The 14255-nt window shown below is 40.2% G+C and overlaps 1 protein-coding gene across 4 annotated transcripts in view; it reads left to right on the plus strand.

The window, feature by feature from the left end:
* The window catches only part of LOC133280109 (sodium channel protein type 5 subunit alpha-like), a 215612-nt gene that overhangs the window by 174314 nt on the left and 27043 nt on the right, over window positions 1–14255 (plus strand). For all 4 annotated transcript variants that reach the window (XM_061474505.1, XM_061474506.1, XM_061474507.1 and 1 more), the window contains one exon: window positions 2797–2970. In XM_061474505.1, the coding sequence (XP_061330489.1) occupies window positions 2797–2970 (174 nt within the window). The remainder of the gene's footprint in view (window positions 1–2796; window positions 2971–14255) is intronic.

A 14255-nucleotide genomic window follows, 5' to 3' on the forward strand; every position in this document is an offset into this window, starting at 1 on the left:
GTAAGGTAGTGGATTTACTAAAAAGACCTGGAAAGAGAACAAGCAGCAAAAACAATAGAGTAAACTACATCAGAGCACCACAAAAGCTGAACACCCTACTGGGCTGTGTAAATAAGCATGTTCTTCCACTCTAGTTGGCATCAAGGAGGCCTCAGCTGGAGCACTGGCTTCAGCTCTGGGCATTGCACTTTGGGAAAGACATGGGCTAATTGAAGAAACTCCAGAGGAGAGCAGCACAAATTATCAGTGGCCTAATAAAAGGAAAAAACAGAAATAGTGGGTTTATGTAGTTTAAAGAAAGTCTCTGCAGGGAGACAAGGAAGGTGGAGATATGTAAGTGTTGATGTGAAAAGGAAAGGGATGGATTGTTCTCCAAGGCCACCAGGGATGGGCTGAAATTTCACCCAAGGGATTTTATTTTATTATGAAAAGTAAGAGACTGGAAAACTTGGGTAAATAGTAGGCTGCTGAAAATTGTCATAGCTTTGCTGAAATCAATGGAGTCTGACAGTTTTTGCACCAGCTTGAGAATCAGCATGTTAATTTTTTAAAGCAATTTAGAGGGGGCATGTCGCTTGCTATAATACGCTTTAGATGAATACACTTCCTTACATATGTAATTAAAAGTGCCTTAGATACTGAACACTGCAATATAAATCTCATTTAATTTTCATTGCATGCGCTCATTTACTTCTTGAGATTTTCAATTTAGCCAGTGCAATTCTGTATAATGCTGCATTTTCCCACATATCAACACTGCGCTTCAGTATTTGGACTAGAGATGTTGAAGGCAACAGACAACTTTTTTCTTCTGTTATTCTGGGGTGAGCTCTTCCAAAAACTGAGCTCATCCTGCTATGTCCCTGCAACATGCTAAATTCTTAAGGGGGTTCAAAAGCAAGTGTAGATTTGTGTGGTAGTTAAGCCGTCAGAATATATCTATAGCTTACTGCAAAGGATCTGAAAACCCTTCCTATGCATTTAAGCCATAAGCACCCAAACTGGGAGCTTGTTTTTTAATAGTAATTATGGATAACACTGCAGGTATCCTGCTTAACTCTTTTCAAACACACAAAGCAAAGCAGAAAAAAATAACCCTTAATGATGTTTTATACTGCAAAGATTTCATCCATTGGCACTGTGAAAACATGCGAAGCACTGCAGTTTTGTCATTTGGGTAACAGCTCTTGCAGAAGTACAGTGCACCTAAGGCATACAGGTAGCATATTTTTCGTCCTTTATTAATCTGCTTCCTGACTCTCAGTGTGTTTTTATTAGTCAAAATGCAATGTATTTTTTGGCAAGTAGTAGAGAATAGGGAGAGCAAAGGAGGGAGAGAAGGAAATCACTTTAAATAGTTTGTTGTTATTTTTGCAGTAATTGCAAAGTACAGCAAGTCATCTGACAAAGTGAGTGAGTCCCTACAAGAAATGATAAACTCCCATTGCTTGGTCTATTGTTTTCTGTGTCTTTCTCCAACAGCTCTTTCACACCCTTGAAATATCATTTTTGAAGACAAGATAGGAGACCTAGTTGCAGTGAAAACGTCACCCCGAAGTGTGAGGACAAATGGACAATCTTTAGCACAGGCTGCCAAAGCTTTCTTGTCAGTTTAATTACTGTTCCCTGGCAGGCAAAAGAGCAGTGTGACTGCTTGAGTGACAAGTAACACACTTCTTCTATCTCCAGGCACTGGGTGTTTGCTAACTTTTTGAAGTTCCTCAGAAAGTAGCTACAGATCTTGAAATATGTAAATGTAGATAATGAAGATGATTAGCACAGACCCTCTCAAATAATGTTGTTTCTCGCTGCTAAGTGCTCTGGGTCGCTCAATGGGATGAGAGAAATATAAGCTTGGGTTATCCAGGCTTCAGAAACACAGGAGCAGCTTGTGTAATGACAGTTACTAGAGTAGCTGGGAAGAAGATTGTAACCACTGCTTTTGGAAGCCCCAAAACAGGCCACATATATGCAACCCGGATGCTAGGATCCAGCCTTTTATTTGACATATATTAAAAAGTGAGAGCTAAATTACAAGACAACTTTGTTTTATTTTAGTAGGCATATTGTTTTATATCTTAAACACTTCAAAAGGGTTATTAAGTTGCTTGTATTTGCTACAGATACTGAAGGTCTTTTGATGATGCCCTGCTTAAGATTAGTTAGAGAGACAGATGAGATGGGTAGGTAGATACCTTGACCTTTAAAACATAATTGTTCTGTTAAGTGAATAATAATGAGCATTTCTTGAGGTAGATAGCTGTAGCTACCTGAAATGTGGTGGCTGAACAGAAGCCAGGGAACTCTGGCACTCTATAACACAGGCAGGATAATAACCCAATTTGTCATCATTAGCAATAAGATATTATTAAGCTAACTGTAATGGTCAGATTCTACCTCCTAAAGACAAGGGTCCTATGCCCTGGGACGTCTGAGATCCCCTGATACAGTGGGACAGCTTGGGGTGGCAACCTGCTCACATATTCACATTCCAAAATTCAGAGTGCTTAAGCTCTTCTTAAACTCCAAGCATGTCTAGTCATTACAACCAGTAGAGACTGGAGAGAGATATTTAAGCATATGCCCATTATAAGGGAAAACTGAACAGATCTCCGTTAGATAAGCATCAGTCCTCTTTGTGCCTGTATACCCTTTCTGATGGTAACGTTCAAGTATATCAGAAATCACAGTCAGTATATGATATCCCATCAAATAATATTTCAGACTTGCAGTGAAGCACCCATGCTTTCCAACACACTTTAGGATAAGTTTTTAATCAATGTTTTGTACTTCCAGGCTTTTGAAGATATTTACCTTGAAGATCGAAAAAACATAAAAACTATGCTGGAATATGCTGACAAAATATTCACTTACATCTTTGTCTTGGAAATGCTCCTGAAATGGGTGGCTTATGGCTTCAAGAAATATTTCACCAATGCCTGGTGCTGGCTTGACTTCCTTATTGTAGATGTAAGTATCATTTTGGAGCTACAATGCTTCTTGTATTGGATTTTATAATGTGTAAATCTGGCAGCTTTGTGTTTGCAAAATGTTAACTGTCACTCTGATTCTTAGCAATAATCCTAGGCAAAGCTTGAAGGAGGTCTTGATAAGTTACTGTGCCTTCCCATGAATCAGCCTGCCAGAGTGGAGAATACCTCTTTGTCTCATTACACAGAGGTGTTACCCTGCTAATTTGAGTCACATTCGCTTCTCATCCCTAGGAACTTGTTGTTTCTTTTAGCATTTAACATCTTGTTCCACACTCACAGCTAGCACAAGGTCCGGTTACCTCTGACTGCTCCACACATGACCTCGACACACAAGTCTTTCAGCAGCTTAGAGAAGTTGTCCTTGGCGTAGTTTCCCAGCGAGGCTGCCAGCGGCATGTAACAGTATGTTCAGTACTGTCTCCAAAGTATTTACCAGTGAAGGAGTCCAGCAGAAGGTGTCAACAGTCCTCTTGTCAAAATGATTTCACTATTACAAAACCTTACAAAATACTCCAAATCCCTGAAATATCACAAAGCATAGTTCTCCTACAAGGATAATCTGTGAAAGCAGGTAATAGTTGAACAAAGGGAGCTGATGCTCCAGGAGTGTTGCTAGTACCAGGCATGTCCCCTCCAAAGTTTCACATTGCCTGAATGAGGTTTAACCTTTCATCACAGTGTATCAGTAAGGAAAAAATGATCTCCCTGAGGCCATTTCTTACTAGCTGGAGGTTTTAATGCGGAAGGCTGGCAGAGCGTTGCCATGCCTGTATAACTTATTAAACTTTTGACAAATTATTTTTCCTCATTTTATATCTGAACCTTGACTCAAGGGAGAACTGCATTTTTTTGGCCCCAGGCCAGGAAAGCACTTCAATGGGACAATTTACTTGTTTGAAGTTATGGACATGTGTAAGTGCACTGCTGGATCAGAGCCTTTGGAAGCTTCTCCAGAGCTTTAATAAATTGATTTATGAAAAGGAAGTTATTTTCATAAATTGTAGATCATAAATTCCTCTTTGCATGCATGCTTGGAAACCTCTTAAAGGGAAGGTACTCATTTTCCACAGATTAGCTTCAACAGAAGAGGAAGGCCTGGTTTAATTAACTAACCACAACATTGGAAACCACCAGTTCCTAAGTTATAGGCCAATCCCAAACGCTGTGCTTATTGTGGTTTAGGTTGAGTGCCACAGCTTTTCTTTCCTGGTTTCTCCATTTGTAAAATGGGACTAATAGGACTCGCCTGAAGTATTGCATGGGCTTCCAGTAATTTGTTAGTGGAGTTATTGTTGTAATGAGCTTCTGAAGACTGGAAGGGCTGGTTGAGGGCTGAATATTGTCACAACTGTATGTTTGGAGCTCTGCTCCATCACTAACAGTTTGAAATGAGTTCCATACTTGTTATAAATACATGTTTTGTAGCATGACATTGAATCAATACCAAAGAGACTAAAAAACAAAGCTAAATTCTCTCCTCTGCAAAATAAAACTGCTTGGAACAGGAGCTACACAAGAATGTAAAGTCAGTATGTAAGCCTGAAATTTAGCTACATGTATGCCTTTTAATGGTGGGATTTGTGACTATAATGACAGACTGTAGAGGCAGCCACAGGCTGGCTGGAGGAAGGGGCTTCACCTTTCCTGCCACACATCCAAGAGCATACATGGCATAAAACAGTGTCATAGGGGAAAGGAGACCACAGGTCCCTGGCTGGGATTTGTCTTATCCCGAGAAAACCCACCCAGAGCCTTCTTATTTTTAATTTTCTTAACTCACATTTAAGTTGGTTGTGCAGGCTTCCGATCTAACCAAAAAGTTACTCACCCTTGAGCTGTTTTAGTTATTGATTGACTCTAGGAAATCGCTTGCCCTTTAGTGTTCTCTGAATAAAGCTTTTCCCCATGCCCCATTCTTTTCTTCAAAGTCATTTCCCTATGCTGATAATGAGAACCTGGTACTATATTTTTAGCAGGTTTAACATGCTTTTCTCCTACCCTATTGCTCACAGCCCCTGCCACTCTGAATTGGCAAAGTAACATGCTATCATTTCTCCTGCACACTTTTTACTTCAATTTACATTTTCTTTTTGGTCCTTTGAGAACCAAATCACTGCAACTGAGCTGCAGAAGGGAGTGAATGGGTGAATTAGCTGCTCCAAAAGGAGCAGATGAATCACTTGTATGATTTTCTGAAATTTATTTATTTAAAATTATTCACTTAAAAAATCCTGATCTGCAAATTATTCATTAGCAGTTTGGTATCAGTATTCAAATTTCAAGCTGTGATGGTTGATTTTTCATTGGACATGTGAAACCATCTATCATCTGTGTTTTCTCATTGTACAAATGCAACTCAGAATCCTTTTTGTGTTGTGAATAATTCATAAAACCAGCCCAAAATTTGCAAGTATTCACTGTTTCTAAATGGGAAGTGAACCCAGAGGGGTATAAGCATATTTTGTGTGTGTGTGTATATGTATGTAGCCTGCCTTGTGAAAGACCCTTGACACTGATTTGGACCAGTGGAACAGCAAAAGCTCCATCTGACAATTGTGGATTACTAAAGAAAATTGTGTCTTGCAAAATCTGAACATCAAAACACACAGTAATCCACAAACTGAGAGCTATTTTTGCTGGATGTAGAATCCCTAAAGGATGATCTCTGATAATGGGCTTCTCTGCATCTCAAAGTGTGCTAGTGTAGCAAAACCATAACAGAGTGCTTTTAAATATATTGTGATACAATAAAGTCCTATCAACAGATTTCTTTGAAAGGAAAGGAGAAAGGAGTATTTAAATCACAAAATGCAGGCTTATTTCAGCTTAGGGCACCTGGGAAAGATTTCTTGGATGTCTGCTGAAATTTGGGTATACTGAAAAAAACCAGCATTAGTGTACATCAATATGTTACCACCCTGCAAATAACAAGTATACTGCTAAAAGTACCCCTCTTCTGCACTGCAGATATAGCCTATCTATTCTCATGAGTTGGAGTGGTGGGCACTCAGTCCTCAGCTGTTTTCAAATGAGGGAAAAGCAGACACCATGGTATATCTGAAGTGTAGACAGACATCAGAATCACCATCAAGAATGGTGTTTATGCACAGTCCTCTCTGCTAGGATTCCCAGGCAAATATTTTCACAAAGAATAGATATTTTCCAAGCATTCATGCAATCAAAAGCTCTTCATACAAAGCAGATTAAACAAGGAGTCTGAACTCGGCCGGGGACAGAAGTGCATGGATTCAAAACAAATGTTTCTGAAAAGTGTTCTCAACTAGGCATGTCCTGCGACAGGCAGAGACAGTTGGGGTTTAAAACAAGGAACAGATAAACTTCACCGGTTATGCATGCTGGTGTCATGTTTGATGTTCCTTTCAATTGTTTCCTCTGACCTATAAATATTATCTTGAGCTTATCTATTTGAGCTTCAGCCAGTTGATTCTGAGCTGTGTCCCAGTCTCTGCTGACAGCAGATGGGTAATTCCATTGCAGTGGTCAATTCAGGAAAGGCATCAGTCTGAAGATTAGCATCATTCAAAGACCGGAGGTGTTGCAGTCAACAGCTTCTTTGCTTGCTGATCATTCATTGAAGGCAGAGGGGAGAGATCAGTACCCTGCAGAAGCTGTCATGAGAAAGCTCTCAGGAAAGGGGTGTAAAGACCCTAACTCATTAGGAAGAATGCTCAGAAAAAAGGTCATAGCCAAGTTTCATTGCCTGTGGCATGCACAGAAAAATCCTCTTAAATGGGTACTAATGTCATTTCTCCACAGAAGTCCATTATCACAAATCCATCATCTCCATTGCAGCTTTTGAGTTCAATTTAATTGTCCAAAAGTTAGTCCCAATCCAGGCTTAAAAAAAAAAAAAACAACTTAATTGGCATTTACTAGTTTTAGAAATGAGGGTTTCTCCAGCAAGTCTTTATAAAATTATTCCATTTTTCAAGATCTGATACTTGGGGGAAAGTATTTTCTTAAGCAATTGCTTTTTTAGAGATCCTGGCAGCCTCCTTTCCCTTTAGCTATCTCTATCAATGGGCCCTAACCCTGTGTCCTGCAGCAGGGAGGGGAAGATATCTCTTGTTCTCAATTTTTGCTCTGATGCAAAAATTTCTCTCTAGCTGAGTCACCACAGAGAAAGATTGCTCCTTCCATCATGCCTTTCCCCTAAGAGCCTTCTCTGCCACCATACAGGCAGGGGGATCACAACGGCTTTAAGAAGTGTATCTGTCTGCAAAGTAGTTCAAGCAAGGTTCAGCAATGGATTTGGAGGCCAGACATCTCAAATGAGTGATTCAACAAATCCACTAGGCAGGATTTTGTAGATGCTTTTACAGAAGTAAAATAATATGTACCTTTCTCAGACCGCCGTACCTTTGTGAATTTATAGCGCAACATGTTTCTGGTGTTTGCCTGGAGCTGCTGAGTTTGTACATACAGATCTGTATTCCCCATTGAGTAGCTTTCCAAATTTCCTGTTTGTTGCCAAATTTCCTGTTTGCTTGTTTGAGAACTGCTCATGGCTGTTCCGTCATTAATGCACCATCATTTTCACTGGATGCTTAAAAAATACAGATATTATGTTTTTCAAGATAGTTTCCTGGAAAACGCTTGCTCTGAGATTTCTATTTTGGATACTTCACTGCCAGGCAAATTAAGAAGCAGCTAATAATCTTTGCATTTGACATGAACAATCTAAAACAGTCGTTCTATCCCTAGTTAAAAATTGAATTGAATTAAATTATGCCCTTGTGTTGGATTGTCTTTAAGTGACAATTAAAAACTTGCTGCGTGAAGTAAATATTGATGGGTTATGATTACTTTAATTCTTTTTTCCATCTGTATTCCCTGTTGATTAGCTAGGTGATTTTTGTTTGCTTTACCACTAATTACACAATCTGTTGCAATGTGTTGTGAAATCCAATTGGTATTCTTGGGAAATTATCCTAAAAGCATGTGCATTTTGTCTGGTTTCTGTTCAGAGAAGCACACGGGAACTGAACGACAAAAATGTAACTGGGGCAAAGTAAAAGTAATATAGCTTGTTACTTGGAGAAGCATCTTAAAAGTGAATTTATTAGTTCTATGTGTGAGTTATGAAAAATCCACAGGTTATAACAGGGCACCTTTACTTCAGAGTTTGGTTTTGACTAGTTTTTTTCCATTTTTTTTCCAAAGCAAATGCTTATGTGGGATTTTTGATGGCATAAACCTCCAAGATAACTCATAGGAAAGAAAACCCCTCTCCAGAAGCCTGGGAGCCTGGTCTGAAAACAAAAAAATTAAAAAAAAAATGCTGGTTTGCTACATATTGACTAGTTCAGGATAAGTGAAAAAATAAAAATCCACATGAAGTGGTTTTAATGTGTGTTAGCAGGTTAGCCGATGGTGTAAATTTCCCTTCTGCCACCCCACATTTTATCTCAATATAACACACACAAAAACATCCAAATGTCTTGTCTTATCTTGGTTTGCACCTCATGTTAGTTACCACATAGATGCTAAAAGGAGAGCAACCAGGCTTTGCCGAGTGGAAACACAAGCTTGGTTTCAGAAAAGACACAGCAGGACAAAGCACACTGCAGCTGGATGGAAAGGGACACTAAATGAAGCTCACTGCCTGCCCACACCTTGTGAAACAGTTGCAATATGAAGAATAACTGCAATTACTGAAGAATTTCAATTACTGAGGAAGAATTTCCACTTTTGAAAGTGATGTAAAAAAACCCATCTCGACTCAGACTGTGCTGAACTAGGTTTACCAACCATTTTTATTTCTTAAAGTTGTTTAAATATGGAGCACTTTTCAGTGTCCTTTTTTAGAAGGATGTGCTTAAAAGGAAAATAATGAATAAAGTCCTGGAGCTCTTGTATACAGCCTGCTTTGTCCCTTTCCATTACTGTGGGTGTAGCAGCCAAATTCCTTATGCAGTGATGTTCTGTCTTGCACGAAGGACCAAAGATAGGAGGGACATGTAGACTGTAATTAACAGTCTAGACAGTCCCACATGCTCTGCAGGGACACAGGAGGATTATCCTACAGTTCTCCCTTATGACCGGCACCTTCACAACCCCAGTTGTTGCAGACTGAAAAACATCTTCTCAACACACTTGTGGCTCCATCCAGGATGCCCAAGGGCAGCTCAAGAGAAGACCAGTGCCAGGAGGAGAGGGAAAGAAGAAGTGAAGGGAGAAAAGCAGCCTGCAGAGAGTGCAGAGATTCTTTACTGAGAGGGGAGATTGAAGGAATTGAGATGAAACTTGAAAGCTGTGCCCCAGCGGTGTAGAAACCTTGTGCAAGCCTTCTTCCCTGGTATGACTGGCTTTGGGGTGCTTTGTGCTAAGGCAACTGAAGATTAGGACTCCTACCTGTAGTATGTACTGCTAATTGTACCATTGTCTTTTCTGGCAGAAATTTAGGATCATATAATTTTTCAGAATTATCTGATCCTTTCTACCCTAGCATATTCAGTACATTATCAATCAATAAGGTTAAAGAATCCAACTAAACAGATGATTTTCAAGCTAGGACTGTCATATTTCCCACATCAGCTTGGCATTTTTTATATTGCTTTGGAATATCTGGTTAGATAAATGCTTTAGGGAATCGTGGAAATCCGGAACAGCATCTTGTGGAAACAGCCAAAACACTTTTTTTTTTCCTGATTTTGCATCATGTCATATGTAAGTAGGGTTGATCCTAATCCTGCCCAGAAATAAACATGCCTTCAGCTCAGCACCTCAACTCCACAGGCTGGGATGGAAATGCAGCAGAGTTGATGGGGCTGAGCCACAAGGGAAATGTTCTTGGTAGTCACTATGCACACCTCTGGCAATATAACGCTATCTTCAAATAATAAATAATAATCAAGCATATTCACATCTTCCTGACAACAGTGTTCAGCATCAAGAAGGTACACTGGAATAAATTGTGTGGTGATTTAGGAGGTCTTTTTAAGGGGAGAATATCTTTTCTCCTCAGCTGCCCTAAATCAAGGCAGTCTCCGTACAGTGTCTGGATAAGAAGCAGAATGTAGCTGATGATGAAGAAATTCTTTTGCTCTAAATCCCAGTAGAAATACCAGACTTTTCAAGGCAGCTGCACCCACACAGCCACCACTGCTGAAGCAAGGAGAAAGACTTTGGGTCTTGGCCAAGTTTTGTCTGATCAACGACTGTCATGTGGTCCCAAAAGTCACAGCAATCCCTCTGTCTTCCCTACCCAGTGCTGATAAGTGGGACTCAGAGGTATGGCAAAGGTGTCTGTTTGCAGTGAAAAGGTGAAATGAAACAAGCTGAAAATCCATTTGGAAAGGGTGGGAAAACTGCAAATCAATAATTCACTTTGGCGTCTCACTGGATCTAAGATCGCAGCAGCAGATCGTTCGACTCACCCTCAGAAATTAGCTGAGGTTTAATTCTTGATTCACAGCCATCCGCCTTGGGAATTGACTGAAGTTGTTAGAAAAGCCTGAGCAGGTGTAAAGGAGGTGACAGATTAAGAGAACAGCGAGACATAAAGAGGTTCTTCTGGAAACCACCAGGAAGCAATTAGGATGCTGGGGTGATTTATTTAAAAGCATTTAAGCCAACAGGAGTGACACATGGTGTTTGGGACAAGGCTGACCTCTGAAAGGAAACATTGCTTTGAAAAGCATGGACATGAGGACCAGGAAACAAGCAGAGAAGATGGAATATTGACAGTTTCAGAGCTTTAGTCCGATGGGGAAATGAAAAAAAAGAAAAAAAAAGGATGAAATATCCCAGAGAAAAAAAGAACAGGAGTGGATGATGTAGAAGCCTTTTATAACCTGAGTTATAAGAAGTAGCATCGAGCTTTCCAGGAGATAATTTTTGTTTATAATTAATCTAGGCACTCTTATAGCCCATCATATTATAATACACAAGAGCACTCCACAAGCAGTAATGAACTCCACTGTCGGTGAGGGAAGCTCTTCATTAACTCATTTCCAGACACGCTTTCATCTCCATGCCATGGACTAAGTCCAGAGTAACCCTAAGCAGTTCATAGTCTCTATTTGAATGTGAGGGTTGTAATGCAAGGAAACAAGTAGCAGAGGTGGGAATTCAGTTTAGGTCACTTTAGTCTCTCTCTAGTGTCCTAATTGAAAGCCTAACATTTAACTTTATGCCCTTCATTCATAACATGCAATTTCTGGATCGGCAGGTGCAATCATACAGTTAGGCATCTGTAGGGTAGATGTCAGAGTGAAAGGGTAAAGATATATTTTTAAAAAGATAAGGTGATTAATAAACATCTTCTCAGAAATGGTAGCTGCTGAAGGGAGCACCAACCTCTTTACAAGCCCTTTTCTCCCAGCAGTATTTCAGTTTTGCAATAAGGATTTCCATGTCTTTCAATTTATTTTCAAATTCACCTTTCCCTGTAGTTTTTCCAGTTTACTTTTGGGGCACAGACCTAATTTTGTTCCTTTTCAAGTCAAGAGGAGCAATTTGGGACTACAGCCCTGGTTCTTAAAGACATTGGGCTGCTGCTCTGGCTGTGAAGATTTCTTTGGGTAATCCCATCCTTGGCATCAGGGGACGGGAGAAACCAGACTGAATTGAAAAGAGGCACCTGAAGTAATCCAAGTTCTCTTTCTTCTACTTTTTTCTTTTTCTGAAAGCACAGTTAGAGAGGGACAGGTAGGTGCTCCTGGGGCACATAAAAAGCTATTTGAAAGCACTGGGGACCTGCATTAGCTGAAACTGCTTATTTAAATAAGTGGCCAGAGCTTTCAGCTCAGCTGCTGTGTTCCCTTTCGGATGTCCTTTTTTTCCCTGCTCCCTCCCCTCTAATTTGAGCAAGCAGGTTAATTTGATGAAATCCCTAGCTGCATAAAACGTATGCTGTTGCCCAAACTGGGAAGGAGGTCTCCTCTTCTCCACAAGACAGCAGCTTGCAGGGTATCACTCACAGCTGTATTCTGCAGCAGGCAGACGTTTAGTAGAGGTTCTCATTGTTCTCATGGGTTTTAGGATTTATATGACCAGCCAAGGAGGATTTTTACTGTTACTCAGACAGAACTCCTTGTTCCCTAGGCTCTGCTATTAATTCATCTCAGTGGTGATCTGGAGTTAATTCAGAAATGCAGTGTAGGCCAAGTAGCATCTGCCTTTGAATGGTGCTACTCAGGTCTGCTTCCAGCTCAGTCCAGTAGATGCCCACTGATTATCTGAAATGATGTGCTTTTAGGCTGGTGCAAAGGGATGCAGAAAAGAGAGGAGGAGCCCCTGTTCTGGCTCAAACCCACCTCCTTGCTGTAGGAAACTCAGTCAGCCTCAGGCAAAACACTGCTCCCAAAGAGTGCACCCTTCAGATTACTGCCACCAGCGTAATTTCATAGCTACATTGTGCGTGTAATTTATATGCTATTAAAATGTATGAATATAGGAAGGAACACCACTAGTGTTATAAATGGAATAGCTCCTTAGGAAAAAGTCTGTAATCTTTTGATTAGAGACTGTTTCCCCTGTGTGTGCTGTAAGGAAGCTGCATTATTGCTCTCCCTACTTTGTAATTGTTTTTCTGCAACCTTAAAATCCTCTGCTGACAGCTTTACTGGGGTTTACATTAGTTTACAGCACTGATTTCTTAAGTCACTGTCAGATAATGAAGACATATATACCCCTTGTATAACTTTACCTCTGTGTGTTCATAGGGAACTATCTTAATGGTCCAAAAATGCTGCTTATCTGTTAACTGCTGAATTACTGTGAGCACCAATGGTAAGCACGCTGGGAATCTAACACTGCATGGGTGCCACCAGGGTACAAATACATCAGTTGCATTTCTCATCTCAAGAATGACAGTATTACACCGAAATAATAATACAAAAATGCAGGAGTTAGTTACTGAAAAAAAAATCCTGATTCCGGGACAATGCTTTTTTTTTTTTTTTTTAAGTATAATCTAGTAAAAGATTGTCAAAATAATTAAGAAATTCAGACATTACTCTTATTAGAACATCCTAGCAATAACTTTGAACAGCTATCAGTGAGGCTAACCTCTCTTCAGAGATCACTGCCTGTCTTCTAGCAGTCTAAACTTATTGATTCTTCTTGATTCCACCCTGGAAACATACAAATGTAATACAATGGGGCACTCTAGACTCATGCTGCTAATGCCACTAAGTCACGTAGATGACAGGAGCTTGGCTTTCAGAGCACCAGCCACAGGCCTGGTAATCCCCATGGCTGGTATTTCTAGTGTTCAATGGAGTCACAAGATTTAAAAGCTCTAATTATTTTTCCTTGAGCGTAACACTGAAAATGGCAAAAGGAAAGCTGTGGCGTTCATTTATCTCTCCCTTTACCCAGGTCCATGAGACTGTCATACAAACCATTGTAAAATTTATGTAGATAAACATGTGTACAGAAATATGTAAGAATATAAAAATATAGAAATACAGGTCTATAGGAGAACATTTTGGGAAGTCACTGACAGTACTGAGGCTGGGGTCCTGCTGGGCTGTTTTGAGATGATCTGAAGAAAGCAAAATGGAAGAGCTGCTACGTGATTGAATTCCTAGCATGTGCAACTGGTGAGATTTTTATCATTAGTATCTGTGGAGGCAGGATTACATTCACTGATTTATGGGGACCAGGTCCAACCTTTGGGACACTCATTGCTGGCCAGGTTGTACGCTGGGGTTCACATTAGGTAGAAAATTCCAGTGACAACATTGTTCTGGAGAATGAACAGCAAGTCAAGGGGATAAAGAAGAGTTTCAAGCTAACATGGAGGATATTATTACTTGGTTTAGTGTAAGGAAGGTTTAGATGGAAAGCTATGAAAGCTTCTTAGATCTAGCAGGTTCTGGAAAGCCCCTCAAGGGAAATGCTAGAAGCAGAGCATCACAGAGCATCTCCAGTTGAGAACAATAATATGTCTTCTTGGGGCAGAAGAAATGCACAGGAGGATGGAAGACTGTAGCAAGCCATGTGAGAGGTGGAGAGGAAAACTCAAGCCCAACCACAGATTGTGCATTTTAAGGGCAATGTTTCAGGCAATAGTGTCTCCATAGGATTCAGCTGCTCTCTACAGCCTTACTGTGCTACCTGATCTTTAAAGTTGCGTTTTTTTCCTGAAAAAAATACTAAACTGTCGGCAAATAGATAATGAAAGGATTAGAAATGTGTGCCATATTGTGAATCTGGAGGTTACTTTAACCCTGGGGGTATCTTCTGGGTGCCAGCACATTTCTGATACCAACCAGAGCACAAAGCAGAACC

Source organism: Pezoporus flaviventris, unplaced genomic scaffold (genome assembly GCF_033815535.1).
Source record: "Pezoporus flaviventris isolate CSIRO_AGI_PZ_B2104156 unplaced genomic scaffold, CSIRO_AGI_Pfla_v1 ptg000079l, whole genome shotgun sequence".
Lineage (NCBI taxonomy): Eukaryota > Metazoa > Chordata > Aves > Psittaciformes > Psittacidae > Pezoporus > Pezoporus flaviventris.